Genomic DNA, 16,312 nt, shown 5'->3' with positions numbered 1-16,312 from the left:
ACACCTGGTGTGGTTCTTAAGCTATATCTTGCTCTAGTTAGGCCCCATTTAGATTATGCAGTTCAGTTTTGGTCGCCGTATTGTAGAATGGATATAAATTCACTTGAACGTGTCCAACGTAGGATGACGTTGTTAATTCCCCAAATTAGAAATCTTTCATATGAAGAAAGATTAACAAAGCTTAAGTTGCATTCACTGGAAAGGTGAAGAGTTAGGGGCGACATGATAGAGGTTTACAAGTGGATGAATAGACATAACAGGGGGGATATTAATAGGGTATTAAAAATATCAACACAAGACAGAACACGAAACAATGGGTATAAATTGGATAAGTTTAGATATAGGAAAGACTTGGGTAAATACTGGTTCAGTAACAGGGTTGTTGATTTGTAGAACCAATTGCCGCGTAACGTGGTGGAGGTGGGGTCCCTCGATTGTTTCAAGCGCGGGTTGGACAAGTATATGAGTGGGATTGGGTGGTTATAGATAGGAGCTGCCTCGTATGGGCCAATAGGCCTTCTGCAGTTACCTTTGTTCTTATGTTCTTATATTCTTATGTTCGGGTGTTGGGGCTGAGCAGGTGTGTGGCTATGAGTCCTTAACGTTGTGTTAACTGGGCGGGATAATGTCATGCAACCCTCCATCGGTTGCCCTCATTGAAGGGCTGGCGGTTGGTCATGAGTGACATTAGCTATCCTTAGCAGAGAGTTGAGCGGATGGGATAATGACTCGATAACGTCTGTCTGTCGCCTCCGTCGATTGAGGTAGGGATTATAACCTGAAATGGAAACAATGATATTCAGCACGGGTGTATTGGGAAAATATTATTATGCAGGTGTTTGCTTGCCAGTGGTTGATGATGAAAATGTATTACAGGTAAGAGAAGTATATATATTTTAAGCGTACGTTTATGCGAAGTTTCATTCAGACGCAGCCCACCTCGAGGGGTTGGTGTTGTACAGTATGGACACTTCACCATTTTGTAAACTGAAAATGAAAAAAAGAAACATATTTAAGTGTGTGGAATGTAATAATCCGGGTAAGTAAATATTCTAACACTATAAGAGAGAATAGTTTACACATGATATTTCACCTGTGGTTGCAAGAAATGAACTGTGGAATAATAAATAAGAATAACCCTCATGGTTATCACAGAAAATCTTCTGACAACAATTGCATTTGATGACGTAATAGCCTAGGGGCGGTTTTGCACAGCTCTCACATTCTAGACGACAGCATTGATTTGGTGACGGTATATAGAACACCCTGCATTTCATGCAGACTGTTAAAGTTCGTCTTTCCATGATGTGGAGCGGTATGGTGTGTAGCGAATGAAGACTCGCAGTGAACTAACGCCCCGTTTGTGGGTGGAGGAAACGAACCCAGTCAATTGAGAAGTGATTGATGATGACAGGTGTGGTCCGCTACTAATAGTAGCAATGTCAGTCCTTAACGTAAACACCAGTGGTGGGATAACCCTGGCGGGGTGAACATTTCCTAGACTCCCCTTGTAGACTTTGAAACGTTTAAGTTTGATGGACGTCATCCGCACTGTTGCGGTAATAGGATATTCGCCCAGCGTGACCTATTGTTTAAGTTCTGCGTGCTGTGTTGTTGACGACCTCCTCACTCTCCCTACGGAGGTAAGATTGAACAGCTTACCCCCTTTCAAACACCCACGACCTGCCCTCGGTTATGTGTCAAACTTCACAGAAGTGAGCCGCCCCACCCAGGCCCGCAAAGCAAGGTGAGGGAGGGAGAGAGGAGGGTGGCCCACGCCACAGTTGCATGAGCTGTCAAAGAGCTCACACCGCTCCTATGTGGTCTGCTGGTATGTGCTGAGAACCTCATGTCTATGTGGACACACATGTTCTCTTTATTCTCTTCTTCATGAATTTCTGCTTGAGGTATATCGGGGTGCCCATATGCCAAGGATTCTGTCGGGCTCAGTACATACCTATCGTGAAAAGCGGATAATCCACGTTTTGTAGTGAGACAGGTAAACATTCCTAATAGATCTGGATTGGAATTGCTTCCCAATATTTAACTCTAAAACACTTTGGAAAGCCGAATGAGTAAGTTTAGACTGATAGTAAGTGGGAATTCGTATGCAACGACAGATCCGAACCTGATCTTGAGTAAGAATTGAGTACATTTTGGGTTTTAATGCGATGAGCTTCTTAATGATTTTGGCTCCAACTTCCGATTTTAGCAAACCCAAATGACCTTTGCGAGAGTCATCAAAATAGCGATATTCAGGAGGGAAATTTCTGAAATCCATATGCTGAGACAAAGGCTGTTTACTTAATTCCTCAAAAGCATTTGGGCAGGTCAATTCAATTAAATACGAATCAGTGTCCATATACAGCAATCTAGCTTTGTCTCCATAATGAACTTTGACGGTGTTGTACCAAAAATCATACAGGATCCTTTTTGATATTTGCAGGATATGGAAGCCCAGATACGTCGGTGTATTGACTTAAGAGATTGTTTTTTGACTGTGCAAATGACTGTCTTCACTTAACAAAATACATCGTTTGAAGAACGAATTACGTGCAAGTTTTTGGAACTTGTCTCGAGATGTGACTAAATAATGCTGATCACAATATTTGCTCACATTTGTTACACTTTTGCCGTAAATTACATTCGATACCAGCTGGAAAGCTTTGCCCTTAATGGCGCAAGATGTATTCAAACGTTCACGAGCATTTGTTTCAACAAATTCCTTAAGGTACTTGGTTTGTTGGAATTCGTAAACTGCATTTACCTTAGCAACTTCCAATCCCAATTTCATCAGCACCTGAAGCAAATCCAAACTGACTAAATAATCTTTTTGGGGAAGATGAGAGGCAATTAATTTATTGTTTTTCTTGGGGAGTTTGCGAGCTTCGGTATTTAAAATGTGTTTGCAGTAATCGGACAGAAGATCAGTAGAAATATTGGTGTGTGACAGGGTTAAGGGTAAATCATCGGCGTATCGAGCCACCTCAGGTGTGACATGCTTAGTATCACACATGACCCAATACCCCTTATTCCCATCACATGCAATATTTTCCAATCCCTGTTGGAGCCAATCATCGAGTTCGGCAGCAGATAATTTACGGATCCCGCCTTGAGAAAGCAGTTCTGTCATACAGGTGGCGTATAACCCATTACAATCCAAATGTAAAATATATTTATCAGTGCTAGAAGGATCAGCACCTGTATGCTCATTTTCTACACTCGTGTGTTGCCGTACAACAGAGGTAAATCCGCCTCTTAGATTTCTGCGCAATACATCGTACAAATGGGGATCAGAAATAGAGTCCAAGACAACTTGACTCTTAAACAAGAAAGCGTCCCACACGAAACTAGATAACGAGACATAGTGTGTAATGTCTAACTTGTACAGCTGAAGCATGGTCTTGCGCCATACGGTAAACACATCACACAATAGTCCAGTATCTACTTTCAAATAGACCTTCAAGTAATCCCCAATGGTCTTGCATTCCACTAATCTAAAGACGTCTTTAGCCTGTTTATAATCGTTCTCGCTTATCGCCTCATGCTTTAAACTATTATAGAAGGCTTCTGGAGGAGGAAGAGCCGGTTCATCTAATTTTTCCAAAGATGAAATGTAGTCATAGCAGAATACTTGTTTGCCTGTCTTTAATAAATGGTGGGCGGCTACAGGGACGTCATCTTGCATAACTGAGGTGTAGGTGGTAGGTTTACCTTCCTTGATATGTTCTTTAGGTAATTTTTGCAGCTCACCATTTAGCAAAGCCAGACTATCCATAAACCAAAGTTTTCCGATATCCACTTTCATGAACTTAAATCCATCTTTGGAGGCAATATCAATTGTACGGTTGGGGAGGTTAGACAATTCATTTAAAATTACCCCGAGGTCATAGGCAGCATTGTGAGAGAAAGTGTACAAATATTTATAAGAATTTCTGCATAACATGTTGCACCTACGGCAATAGCCAGGTAGATAATTATCAAATTCAATATCATGATCATGATGACAGTACGCGTCTTTAGCTGATTTGAATGGTCTATAGCACATTTCACATGTGGTTTACCGTCTGTAAGCTTGCTAATGTGCATGTGTCATAGATATTTTGTATTTAGGCACGGTAGATTTAATTCTCTTCCATGACTTCTCCAAAGTATCTATGAAATGATTCACAGGGTCATCCCCCATATACGTTAATTTATCTACCACTTCCAATTCCCTGTTGATGATGATATAAGCGTATGCTACAGCTTTGTGACGCTTCTCAATCATACCTTGAGGATTGGAGGGGTCCAACAAGCATTCGAAATCATAATATATGTAGTATGTGAAGGCCCATAAGCACGACCGTAATTTTTTAACTTTATTTTATGACCTTCAGGGTAAAATTTTAATGTTTGTTTAACTGCACACGACTCTTCATGATCCTTGAAGCTAATGATACTGGCTTCACACCATGTAATGTAGTAGAGAAGGTAGTGTGACGGTGCTGGGGAGGGGAAGGTGGTGTGACGGTGCTGGGGAGGGGAAGGTTGTGTGACGGGGTGTGTGGGTGGAGAAGGTAGTGTACTCACCTATTTGTGCTTGCGGGGGTTGAGCTCTGGCTCTTTGGTCCCGCCTCTTAACTGTCAATCAATTGATGTACAGGTTCCTGAGCCTACTGGGCTCTATCATATCTACACTTGAAACTGTGTACGGAGTCAGCCTCCAGCACATTACTGCCTAATGCATTCCATTTGTCAACTACTCTGACACTAAAAAAAATCTTTCTAATATCTCTGTGGCTCAGTTGGGCACTCAGTTTCCACCTGTGTCCCCTAGTGCGTGTGCCCCTTGTGTTAAATAGCCTGTCTTTATCTACCCTGTCAAATTCCTCTGAGAATCTTGTAAGTGGTGATCATATCCCCCACTAACTCTTCTGTATTCTAGCGACTTGAGGTTTAATTCCCGTAGTCTCTCCTCGTAGCTGATACCTCTCAGCCCGCGTACTAGTCTGGTGGCAAACCTTTGAACTTTTTCCAGTTTGGTCTTATGCTTGACTAGATATGGACTCCATGCTGGGGCTGCATACTCCAGGATTGGTCTGACATAGGTGGTATACAACGTTCTCAATGATTCCTTGCACAAGTGTCTAAATGCCGTTCTTATGTTAGCCAACCTGGCGTATGCTGCTGATGTTATCCTCTTGATATGGGCTACAGGGGACAGGTCTGGCGTGATATCAACCCCCAGGTCTTTCCCTCTCTCTGACTCTTGAAGAATTTCATCTCCCAAATAATACCTTGTAACTGGCCTCCTGCTCCCTACACCTATCTTCATTACATTACATTTGCTTGGATTAAACTCTAACAACCATTTGTTCAACCATTCCTTTAGTTTGTCTAGGTCTTCTTGAAGCCTCAAGCAGTCTTCCTCTGTCTTAATCCATCTCATAATTTTGGCATCGTCAGCAAACATTGAGATGAATGAGTCTATACCCTCCAGGAGATCGTTTACGTATATCAGAAACAGGATAGGACCGAGTGCAGAGCCCTGTGGGACTCCACTGGTGACTTCACGCCAATCTGAGGTCTCACCCCTCACTGAAACTCTTTGTTTCCTATTGCTTAGGTATTCCGTTATCCACTTTAGCACTTTACTCCTGCCTGTCTCTCCAGCTTATGTACCAGCCTCTTATGGGGGACTGTATCAAAGGCTTTCTGACAGTCCAAAAAAATGCAGTCTGTCCAGCCTTCTCTTTCTTGCTTAATCTTTGTCACCTGATCGTAGAATTCTATTAAGCCTGTAAGGCAAGATTTACCCTCCCTGAAACCATGTTGTCGATTTGTCACGAAGTCCCTTCTCTCCAGATGTGTTACTAGATTTTTTCTCTCGATCTTCTCCATCACTTTGCATGGTATACAAGTTGTGACGGTGCTGCTGGGCGGGGAAGGTGGTGTGACGGTGCTGGTGGGTAGGGGGAAGGTGGTGTGACGGTACTGGTGGACGGGGAAGGTGGTGTGACGGTGCAGGTGGGCGGGGAAGGTGGTGTGACGGTGCTGTGGGCAGGGAAGGTGGTGTGACGGTGCTGTGGGCGGGGAAGGTGGTGTGACGGAGCTGGTGGACGGGGAAGGTGGTGTGACGGTGCAGGTGGGCGGGGAAGGTGGTGTGACGGTACTGGTGGACGGGGAAGGTGGTGTGACGGTGCAGGTGGGCGAGGAAGGTGGTGTGACGGTGCTGGTGGGCGGGGAAGGTGGTGTGACGGTGCTGGTGGGCGGGGAAGGTGGTGTGACGGTGCTGGTGGGCGGGGAAGGTGGTGTGACGGTGCTGGTGGGCGGGGAAGGTGGTGTGACGGTGCTGGTGGGCGGGGAAGGTGGTGTGACGGTACTGGTGGACGGGGAAGGTGGTGTGACGGTGCAGGTGGGCGGGGAAGGTGGTGTGACGGTGCTGGTGGGCGGGGAAGGTGGTGTGACGGTGTTGGTGGACGGGGAAGGTGGTGTGACGGTGGAGGTGGGCGGGGAAGGTGGTGTGACGGTGCTGGTGGACGGGGAAGGTGGTGTGACGGTGCAGGTGGGCGGGGAAGGTGGTGTGACGGTGCTGGTGGGCGGGGAAGGTGGTGTGACGGTGCTGGTGGGCGGGGAAGGTGGACGGGGAAGGTGGTGTGACGGTGCTGGTGGGCGGGGAAGGTGGTGTGACGGTGCTGGTGGGCGGGGAACGTGGTGTGACGGTGCTGGTGGGCGGGGAAGGTGGTGTGACGGTGCTGGTGGGCGGGGAAGGTGGTGTGACGGTGCTGGTGGGCGGGGAAGGTGGTGTGATGGTGCTGGTGGGCGGGGAAGGTGGTGTGACAGTGCTGGTGGGCGGGGAAGGTGGTGTGACGGTGCTGGTGGGCGGGGAAGGTGGTGTGACGGTATGGGTGGAAGGGGAAGGTAGTGTGACATTGTTGATGACGTCAGCAGGCTCCGCCCCCTCTCTCCCCGCCACAACATGTGATGGTCCACGTGAGTCTCAGTGTGCCGCTGGCTGTCAGTGGGGAAGGATCTGTGAGTTTGTAGCGAATTCAAAACTGTGTGTAATATGACTAATTGCTGGAATATAAATTTCTTGTCATTTGGTTTCCCGGAATTAAACGTTTTTAAAATTTGTACACAACCTAAATTGAAAATGTTACAAATACAGCTGTGTAAGTTGTGTAATAAATCAGAGCAAACTTATCATTGACTAAAAGACATTGATGATATTCTTGTAAGTTTAATCATTAAAAATGTAATGTTATTCTCAAAGCGAAACATATATAATGCCAGTGATACATGGAATCTAACATATTTACGTAAATTGGTGAGCACAAAATGTACCAGATGTAACCTATAAAAACTTGAATATAATTCATGGTTAAAGCGAATGGTCAGGTGTGAGCGACGAGGCTGATAATGGTGGAGGTAACACAGTGGTGAGGCTGATAATGGTGGAGGTAACACAGTGGTGAGGCTGATAATGGTGGGGGTAACACAGTGATGAGGCTGATAATGGTGGAGGTAACACAGTGACGAGGCTGATAATGGTGGAGGTAACATAGTGATGAGGCTGATAATGGTGGAGGTAACACAGTGACGAGGCTGATAATGGTGGGGGTAACACAGTGATGAGGCTGATAATGGCGGAGGAAACACAGTGATGAGGCTGATAATGGTGGAGGTAACACAGTGATGAGGTGATAATGGTGGAGGTAACACAGTGATGAGGCTGATAATGGTGGTGGTAACACAGTGATGAGGTGATAATGGTGGCGGTAACAGTGATGAGGCTGATAATGGTGATGGTAACACAGTGATGAGGCTGATAATGGTGGAGGTAACACAGTGATGAGGCTGATAATGGTGGAGGTAACACAGTGATGAGGCTGATAATGGTGGAGGTAACACAGTGATGAGGTGATAATGGTGGTGGTAACACAGTGACGAGGCTGATAATGGTGGAGGTAACACAGTGATGAGGCTGATAATGGTGGAGGTAACACAGTGACGAGGCTGATAATGGTGGAGGTAACACAGTGATGAGGCTGATAATGGTGGTGGTAACACAGTGACGAGGCTGATAATGGTGGAGGTAACACAGTGATGAGGCTGATAATGGTGGAGGTAACACAGTGATGAGGTGATAATGGTGGTGGTAACACAGTGACGAGGCTGATAATGGTGGGGGTAACACAGTGATGAGGATGATAATGGTGATGGTAACAAAGTGATGAGGTGATAATGGTGGAGGTAACACAGTGATGAGGTGATAATGGTGATGGTAACAAAGTGATGAGGTGATAATGGTGGTGGTAACACAGTGACGAGGCTGATAATGGTGGTGGTAATAGTGATGAGGCAGATAATGGTGGGAGTAACACAGTGAGGAGGTGATAATGGTGGAGGTAACACAGTGATGAGGCTGATAATGGTGGGGGTAACAGTGATGAGGCTGATAATGGTGGTGGTAACACAGTGATGAGGTGATAATGGTGGAGGTAACACAGTGATGAGGCTGATAATGGTGGTGGTAACACAGTGACGAGGCTGATAATGGTGGTGGTAACAGAGTGATGAGGCTGATAATGGTGGTGGTAACAGTGATAAGGCTGATAATGGTGGCGGTAACACAGCAATGAGGCTGATAATGGTGGGAGTAACACAGTGATGAGGTGATAATGGTGGTGGTAACAGTGACAAGGCTGATAATGGTGGAGGAATTATTCCTGTATATATAACTGGAAACCTACATATGAGCACCGAAATTCACAGTTAGGAATAACAAAAAAAAATTGAAATTATGATGTGCTTATCAATTATTGAATATGTCTCATTTCACACTCACACGTGTGTGAATGTACATTGGTAAATCTGAATGTAACTGGAAAAAATGACAGAATAATCATTGCAGTGACCTACTCAAAATTTAAAAAGGGGTTTTAAGGAAGTGATGTGTTTATGTATAAAGTAACGCATTTAGGTGAGTTAACAAAAATATAAGACACAAACGTATTGGAGTTCTATGATAATGTAACGAAAATTGGGCAAGACACAGAAGGATGGGCAGATTACCTTTTTCGGGACTATCAACACCCCCTTGATACAGTACTTCTCGGGAGATTGCAATACAAACTGGAGAAGCAAGCGGGAGTTAGCAGAAAAGCTCTAACATGGGTAAGGAATTACCTAACAGGCTGGAGTTAAAGAGTAACAGTGAGGGGCAAGAAGTCAAACTGGCGTAGAGAAACAAGTGAAGTACTTCAAGGATCGTTGTTGGGACCTTTACTATACCTTATTTATGTAAATTACCTATTTTAGGAATTGACATATATATCTCTCATTAATGCATCACATTAATATTTCTTTGTGCCTTACATGTTGATGTTTGCAGACAATGCAAAACAAATGACAAAGAGTTGTGAAAGGTGAGGTTTATAAGACTATGATTCAGACGTATAAAATACTTAGGGGGAGTGACAGAGGGAAAAGAGGAAATATTGACAATGAATACCGATAGAACAAGGAGGCATGGATGGACGCTCGAGACTCAGATGTGTCGTAAAGGTTTTAAAAAGTGTTCTTTATGAATAAGAACAGAGGTAAAAAAAGGAAGGGAAGGGAACTATCAGGGGAAAGCACCCAGACATTACGACTATAGAGCACTGGGAAGGGGGATCAGGATATGGATTTGGGATGGGATGGGGGAAAGGAATGAAGTAAACTAAGGAGCAGGTTATAGAAACAAATTCCATTCATCATTGTAAAAGAAGATATGACCCATCTTGCAGCCCACAGCTAAAAAAACACATAACGAAGCTCGAAAAAGTGCAGACGTTTGCAACGAGACTCGTCCCAAACTTGCGAGGGATGAGGTACAAAAAGAGACTGAAAGAACTAAACCTGACGACGTTAGAAAGGAAGAGGGAGAGGGGGGGGGGGCATTATACAGACGTATAAAATACTTAAAGGGATTGACATGGTGGAAACATGTTTTCAATGAATATCAACAGAACAAGAGAGCATGGATGGAAGCTTGAGACTCGTAAGTGTCATAGAGATGTTAGAAAGTTTTCTTTTTGTGAAAGGGTAGTGAGTAAATGGCATGACCTAAAGGAGAAAGTTGTAGAGGCAAACTCCATTCATAACTTCATAAACACTTATCATACCGAAATAGGTCAGGAGTCATTGCATTACACAACGAACGGCTAGAAAAGCCGGATCCAAGAGCTTGCGTTCGATCCTGCAGACACAAATAGGTGAGTATAAGTGAGTACATACATACACACACTCAGGATGTAGTCCTTAGTAGTTGCCAAACTAAAAGGTGCCTATTGCTTCTAGGTGAACAGGCGCCTCAGGTAAAAGAAACCCTGATTACTTGTTTTTGCCTCAGCCGTGAATCGAACCCAGGCCCTTAGGACTACTACTCTGGAGCAGTATCCGCTATGTCGCTAGGAGTTGTGTGTTAGACTTCGCTTTTCTAGCCATTGGTTGTCTAATGCAATGACTCCTGACCTATTATTACCCAGCTATACCTGCTTTTTAAGTTATGAATGGAGTTTGCTTCTATTACTTGCTCCTTTAGGGGCCTTTTCACGGTAAAATAAAAGTTGTTCAATTTCAATCAAACTTTATTTGCTAGTTGTAAATGAAAAGGGCTGCAACTGGTCCATGTTTCAGTATCGCACGCTAAATAGAGAGGGAGGAAAAAAAATAGTTTTTTTCAACAAGTTTTTTCACATTTTCAATAAGTCAGTAAAACCACAAGTTTCAAATGATATCATTTCTATAACCCTCTTCTATCACATTCGCATATAATAAAGGAATTTGTCTAACCGGATTATCCAAAATATGTTTAGTTTTACTAATACAAACTGTCAAATTTCCCCCCAAATTTATGCCACTATTACATGTTTGGAAATATTTATAAAATCAGTAAATGAACTTAGGAATAAAGTGTTTTAGAGAGATTGTAGAGACGTAAGCTCTACATATAATGTGTAAATTTCATATAAATAAAAAAATGAAAGAGTACTAGAAATTTTATGTTACTTGGCAATAAATAGTCATAGATTCTGCCACCTGTAGTTGAGGTTGACATCAACCTATTTCCTCCAAAATTGGAACTCCTACAGGTCGGCTTACGTTCTGTAAGGTGTATAACTTTCATGTAAATTGCCCGATAAAAAAAATGAGAAGATTTTTTTTTTTTTACATTTTTTGGGCATAAAACTAGTTATTAAAATACTTTATTATATGCTCTTGTGATTGCTTAGTCATAGATATGATGACGACTTTCATTTTACTGTGTTAAGGCCCCTTTAGGTCATCCCATTTACTCACTACCCTTCACGCTAAAGGAAAACTTTCTAACATTTCCATAACACATATGAGTTTGAAGCTCCCATCCGTACATTCATTGTAAGCAATTTCTATGTTTCCACCACATCAATCTCTCTAAGTATTTTATACGTCTGTGTCATGTCATCCCCTCTCCCTCCTCATTTTTAACGTCATCAGGTTTAGTTCCTTCAGTCTCTCTTCGTACATCATCCCTCGCATCTCTAGGATGAGTCTCGTTGCAAACCTTTGCACTTTTTCTAGCTTCCCTATGTGTTTTTTTTAGATGTGGGGGACATACTCTAAAGCTGGCCTCACATAGGCGGTATTCAGTGACTTAAAAACCTCCTTATTCAAGATTCTGAAGAATGATCTGAGTATATTCTGAGTAGAATATGCTGCTGACGTTATTATATTTGTATGAGCCTCTGGAGTTAGGTTTAGTGTTATGTCCACTCCTAGGTATTTTTCTCTAGTCGTTATAGGTAGGTAGTTTCCCTTTATTATGTATCGCCTTTTCGGTCTCCTGGCTCTTGATCCCATTTCCATCACCTTACATTTGCTGGTGTAGAACTCTAGCAGCCATTTCTCAGACCTGTTCAAGTCATCCTGAAGAATCTGACAATCCTCATCTGTTTAATCCTCCTCATTAGTTTTACATCATCTGCAAACATTGACATATAAGACTCATCTCCTGCAGTCTAGTCGTTTACATAAATGAGAAATAGTATGGGACTCAGCACCGATCCTTGAGAGCTTGTTACTCTATGCTAGTCCGACTCCACGACCCTCACTGTCACTCTCTGACACCTAGCCGTTAGGTGATTCCTTACCCATGTTAATGCGCTGCCGCTACTCCCATTTGCCTCTCAAGTTTGTATGGTAACCTCCTGTGTGATACTGTATCAAAGTCTTTTTGGCACTAGAAAAACGTAAATCACACATCCTTCTATGTCTTGCCTAATTTTCGTTAGCTTATCATAAAGCTCCAGGAGGTTCGTCAGGCATGTATGTACTTACCTAGTTGTGCTTGCGGGGGTTGAGCTTTGGATCTTTGGTCTCGCTTCTCAACTGTCAGTCAACTTGTGTACAGATTCCTGAGTCTACTCGGCTCTATCATATCTACATTTGAAACTGTGTATGTAGTTTGCCTCTACCACATCACATCCTAGCGCATTCCATCTGTTAACTACTCTGACACTGAAAAAATTCTTTTAAATGTCTCTGTGGCTCACTTGGGTACTCAGCTTCCACCTGTGTCCCGTTGTTCATGTTCCACCTGTGATAAAGAGTTTGCCATTGTCCACCCTGTCAATTCCCCTGAAAATTTTGTAGGTGGTTATCATGTCTCCCCCTTACTCTTCTGTTTTTCAGGGACGTGAGGTTCAGCTCCTTTAACCTTTCCTCGTAGCTCATAGCTCTCAGTTTCGGGACGAGTCTGGTGGCATACCGCTGAATCTTCTCTAACTTTGTCTTCTGTTTAACTAGTTTAACTGTTTAACTAGATTTCAGGCTGGAGCTGCATATTGCAAGATTGGTCTGGCTTAAGTGATATTCAGGGTCCCGAACGATTCCTTACACAGGTTTCTAATGGCAGTTCTTATGTTGGCTGACCTAGCATATGGCGCTGATGATATCCTTTTTGATATGGGCCTCTGGGGACAGGTCCGGTGTGATATCAATCCCCGAGATCTTTCTCTCTATTTGATTCTTCCAGGATTTCTCCTGCAAGATGGCAACTTGTGTTCAGCCTTCTGCTCCCTTCGCTTAATTTCATTACTTTACACTTTCCTGAGTTGAACTTTAGTAGCCATTTTCTAGACATTCCTCCAGTTTGTCCAGGTCGTCCTGTAATCTCTGTCTGTCTTCACCTATCTTGATTCTTCTCATAATTTTTGAATCATCAGCAACCATTGAGAGGAATGAGCCTATACCCTCTGAACGATCGTTTACATATATTAGAAACAGGATGGGTCCAAATAGAGCTGTGTGGGACTCCGCTGGTGGCATCTCACCAATCTGATGTCTCCCTTCTCACAGTTACTCGCATTTTTCTGTTGCATAGATGCTCCCTTATCCACTGGGTCACCTTAAATTTTATTCCTGCCTGTTGCACCAACTTTTGTAACAGCCTTTTATGGGGTACTGTGTCAAAGGCTTTCTGACAGTATAAGAAAATGCAGTCTTCGCACCCTTCTCTTTTTGGCATAATTTTTGTTGCTTGGTCTTAGAATTTTATTAAACCTGTGAGGCACGATTTACCATCTCTGAACCCATGTTGGTGGTGTGTTACAAAGCTATTTCCCTCCAGATGCTCTACGAGCCTTTACCTCACGATCTTCTCCATCACCTAGCATGGTATACAAGTTAGGGAAACTGGCCTGTAGTTCAGTGCCTCTTGCCTGTCACCATTTTTGTATATTGGGACTACATGAGCTGTCTTCTATCTTTCCGGTAGGTCTCCTGTTTCTTTTGACCAGTTATACATCATAGAGAGTGGCACATCTAGTCCTTCTGCACCTTCTTTTAGTATCCAGGGTGAAATTCTGACAGGCCAAACAGCTTTTGTCACATTCAGCTCCAAAAGATTCCTTTTGACTTCTTCACTGGTGAGATCGAATTCCTACAAGGTTGCTTCATTTGCCTCTTCCTTATTTAGTGCCCGGGCTTCTCCTTGTTCTTCTGTGAAGACCTCCTGGAATCTCTTGTTGAGTTCTTCATACACCTTGTCATTCTCTGTGTATTTATTCTCCCTTTTTCTCAGTTTCATCACTTCTTCCTTCACTGCTGTTTTCCTCCTGATGTGGCTGTGGTGCAGTTTTAGATGGGTCTTAGCTTAACTCACGATGTCATTTTCATGCTGTTTCTCTGCTTCTCTCCTCACTCTGAGGTACTCATTTCTTGCCCTCTGGTATCTCTCCCCTGCTCTCTGGTGTTCTGTTATTCTAGTAGTTTTCCATGTTCTTTTACTCAATTGCTTTGCTACCTTACATTCCTGGTTGAACCATGGATTCTTCTGTTGCTTTTTCGTTTTTTTCCTTTTGGATCGGGATAAAACTTCCTGTAGCTTCCTGGCACTTCTGAGTGACATAGTCCATCATATCCTGTACAGTCTTCTCTCTCTGAGTTCTGTTTCCCATGGTATTTCCCTTAGGAAGTTCCTCATCTCGTCATTGTTACTCTTCGTTAATTTAGTTTTTTTTCCCCTCCGATCCCATTCTTGAATAGGTTATCCCTACCTCCACCAGGAACTCAAATGTCAATACACTGTGTGGTCGCTCATTCTTATGGGGGCTTCAAATTTGACTTCCCTTATTTCTGACTCATTCAAGGTGAATATCAGTTCGAGTCTAACTGATTCGTCATTGCCTCTCATTCTTGTGGGTTCCCTGACATGTTGGCTCAGAAAGTTCCTTGTTGCCACTTCCAAGAGTTTAGCTCTCCATTTATCTGCACTTCCACGTGGGTCTCCATTCTCCTAGTCTATCTTTCCATGTTCGAAATTGTCCATGATTAAGAGTCTGGAGCCATTCCTGCAGGTAAGTGAAGCTGTTCTCTCTATTATATTATTGGTTGCCATGTTGTTCCTATCAAACTCCTGTCTGGGTCTTCTGTCATTTAGTGGAGGGTTGTAAATAACTGCCACTATACTATTATCTTAGGTCCACCCATTGTCATAGTTCCTTTTATGTAAATTCTGAATCCGTCACAGCCCAGAATTTCATCGCATCAAAACTCCAGTCCTTCCTTATCAGCAGGGCCACCCCTCCACCTCCTCTCCCTTCTCTCTCTTTCCTTACTATATAGTAGTCCTTTGGAAACACAGCGTCTGTTTTGACTCCTGACAATTTTGTTTCAATGAGTCCTATTACATCTGGGTTTTCTTCCTGCGCCCTTCCTGCCAGTTCACTTGCATTATTGGTAATCCCATCGATGTTTGGTTACATGATCTTGAAGCTCACTTTCCTATATCCATTTTCACCCTCCCTTCCAACAAGTGTGGGAAGGTGTTCCATGGGCATTGTTACTTGGGTAGGCTCATCCTCCTGTGCGGTAGTTCCCAGGGGGTTCAGAGGAAGGTGGGGTAGGGGATGCAGGGCTTAGGTCTTGCCCAGACCTGCTTGGGACAGGAAGAAGTCCTAGGGGTGGGGGGGGGGGAGGAGGCAGGGAGTGCTTGGGGGTTGGGAGCGCAGGGATTGCTCAGGGTGAGGGGACGCCCTCCTGTGGTGTAGTTAACAGGGGTTTGGTTGGAGATGGGGTGGGGATGGAGGGCTTAGGTCTTGCCTGGGCCTGCTTGGGGCAGGATGAAGACCAGGGGACAGGAAGGCAGGGGGATACTTGGTGTAAGGGGGAGGGAAGATTTGGGGGATATGGTGGGCATTGTGTAGGGGCAAGGAAGGATTTGTGATGGGGTGGGAGGAGAGACTATGGGGTTGTGGGTTGGGGTGTTGCAGTCTCCTCTGGAGTTCCTGAATTGCTGGACTGAGGTTCCCCACTCCCCTCTGGGATTGCTGGGCTGGAGGCAGAGGTTCCCTTGCTCCTTTCCCTCTCCTTTCATATTTTCCTTGCCTCTGCTGCCTTTATTATCTCGTCCCTGGTCAGGTCGCTCTGAAGGTATACTTCTCTGTAATTCCTTGGATTTTTCAGTGTGCTCTTCTTTACTAGGATGTTCTCTCTGATGGCTTCATTCTTGAATTCTATCTTGATCAATGGACTTTTGTCTTTGTTGCCAATCCGGAAAAACTTTTCTGTCTCGTTTAGCCCCCTTCTATTCCTATCTCCTTTAGTATCCCTGACCCTGTAGCTTTGTCCTTAGTCCTCCATTCTTCCTTTTCAGAACCTTCTTGTTCCCTAATACCTACCACGACTACAGCTCTTTTCCTTTCCATTAGCTGGCTCGTGCATCTAGCTGCCTCCTGTGAAGTTACTGCTTTCATCACAACGTCCCTGAGTGTGGACATGGCATCTGGGCTCCTCAGTATTT

At 43.9% G+C, this 16,312-nt stretch overlaps 2 protein-coding genes across 2 annotated transcripts; one reads left to right on the top strand and one right to left on the bottom strand.

The window, feature by feature from the left end:
• Nucleotides 1–2,479: 2,479 nt before the first annotated feature.
• Nucleotides 2,480–3,946, bottom strand: LOC123771367 (uncharacterized). The gene has a single exon (XM_045763874.2). It carries the CDS (start codon nt 3,944–3,946, stop codon nt 2,480–2,482), a length of 1,467 nt encoding a protein of 488 aa, XP_045619830.2.
• A 473-nt stretch (nt 3,947–4,419) lies between these two features.
• On the top strand, nt 4,420–7,055 carry LOC138352600 (PE-PGRS family protein PE_PGRS33-like). The gene is made up of 3 exons (XM_069305091.1): nt 4,420–4,473; nt 6,047–6,577; nt 6,621–7,055. The coding sequence occupies exons 1-3, from the start codon at nt 4,420–4,422 to the stop codon at nt 7,053–7,055; spliced, it is 1,020 nt and encodes a 339-aa protein (XP_069161192.1).
• The last annotated feature ends 9,257 nt before the right edge of the window (nt 7,056–16,312 follow it).

The sequence above is a fragment of the Procambarus clarkii genome, chromosome 54 (genome assembly GCF_040958095.1).
Source record: "Procambarus clarkii isolate CNS0578487 chromosome 54, FALCON_Pclarkii_2.0, whole genome shotgun sequence".
NCBI lineage: Eukaryota > Metazoa > Arthropoda > Malacostraca > Decapoda > Cambaridae > Procambarus > Procambarus clarkii.
The sequence above is the reverse complement of the archived record's forward strand: the minus strand, read 5'-3'. Positions and strand labels throughout refer to the sequence as shown.

What these genes read in the sequence shown, in the direction of transcription:
- LOC138352600 (XM_069305091.1), top strand. Translation starts at nt 4,420, where the DNA reads ATGATCCTTGAAGCTAATGATACTGGCTTCACACCATGTAATGTAGTA. An exon ending in CATGTAATGTAGTAGAGAAG is followed by an intron (nt 4,474 to 6,046) that starts GTAGTGTGACGG and finishes TGCTGTGGGCAG; the next exon opens with GGAAGGTGGTGTGACGGTGC. An exon ending in AAGGTGGTGTGACGGTGCTG is followed by an intron (nt 6,578 to 6,620) that starts GTGGGCGGGGAA and finishes TGGGCGGGGAAG; the next exon opens with GTGGACGGGGAAGGTGGTGT.
- LOC123771367 (XM_045763874.2), bottom strand. Translation starts at nt 3,946, where the DNA reads ATGTTATGCAGAAATTCTTATAAATATTTGTACACTTTCTCTCACAAT.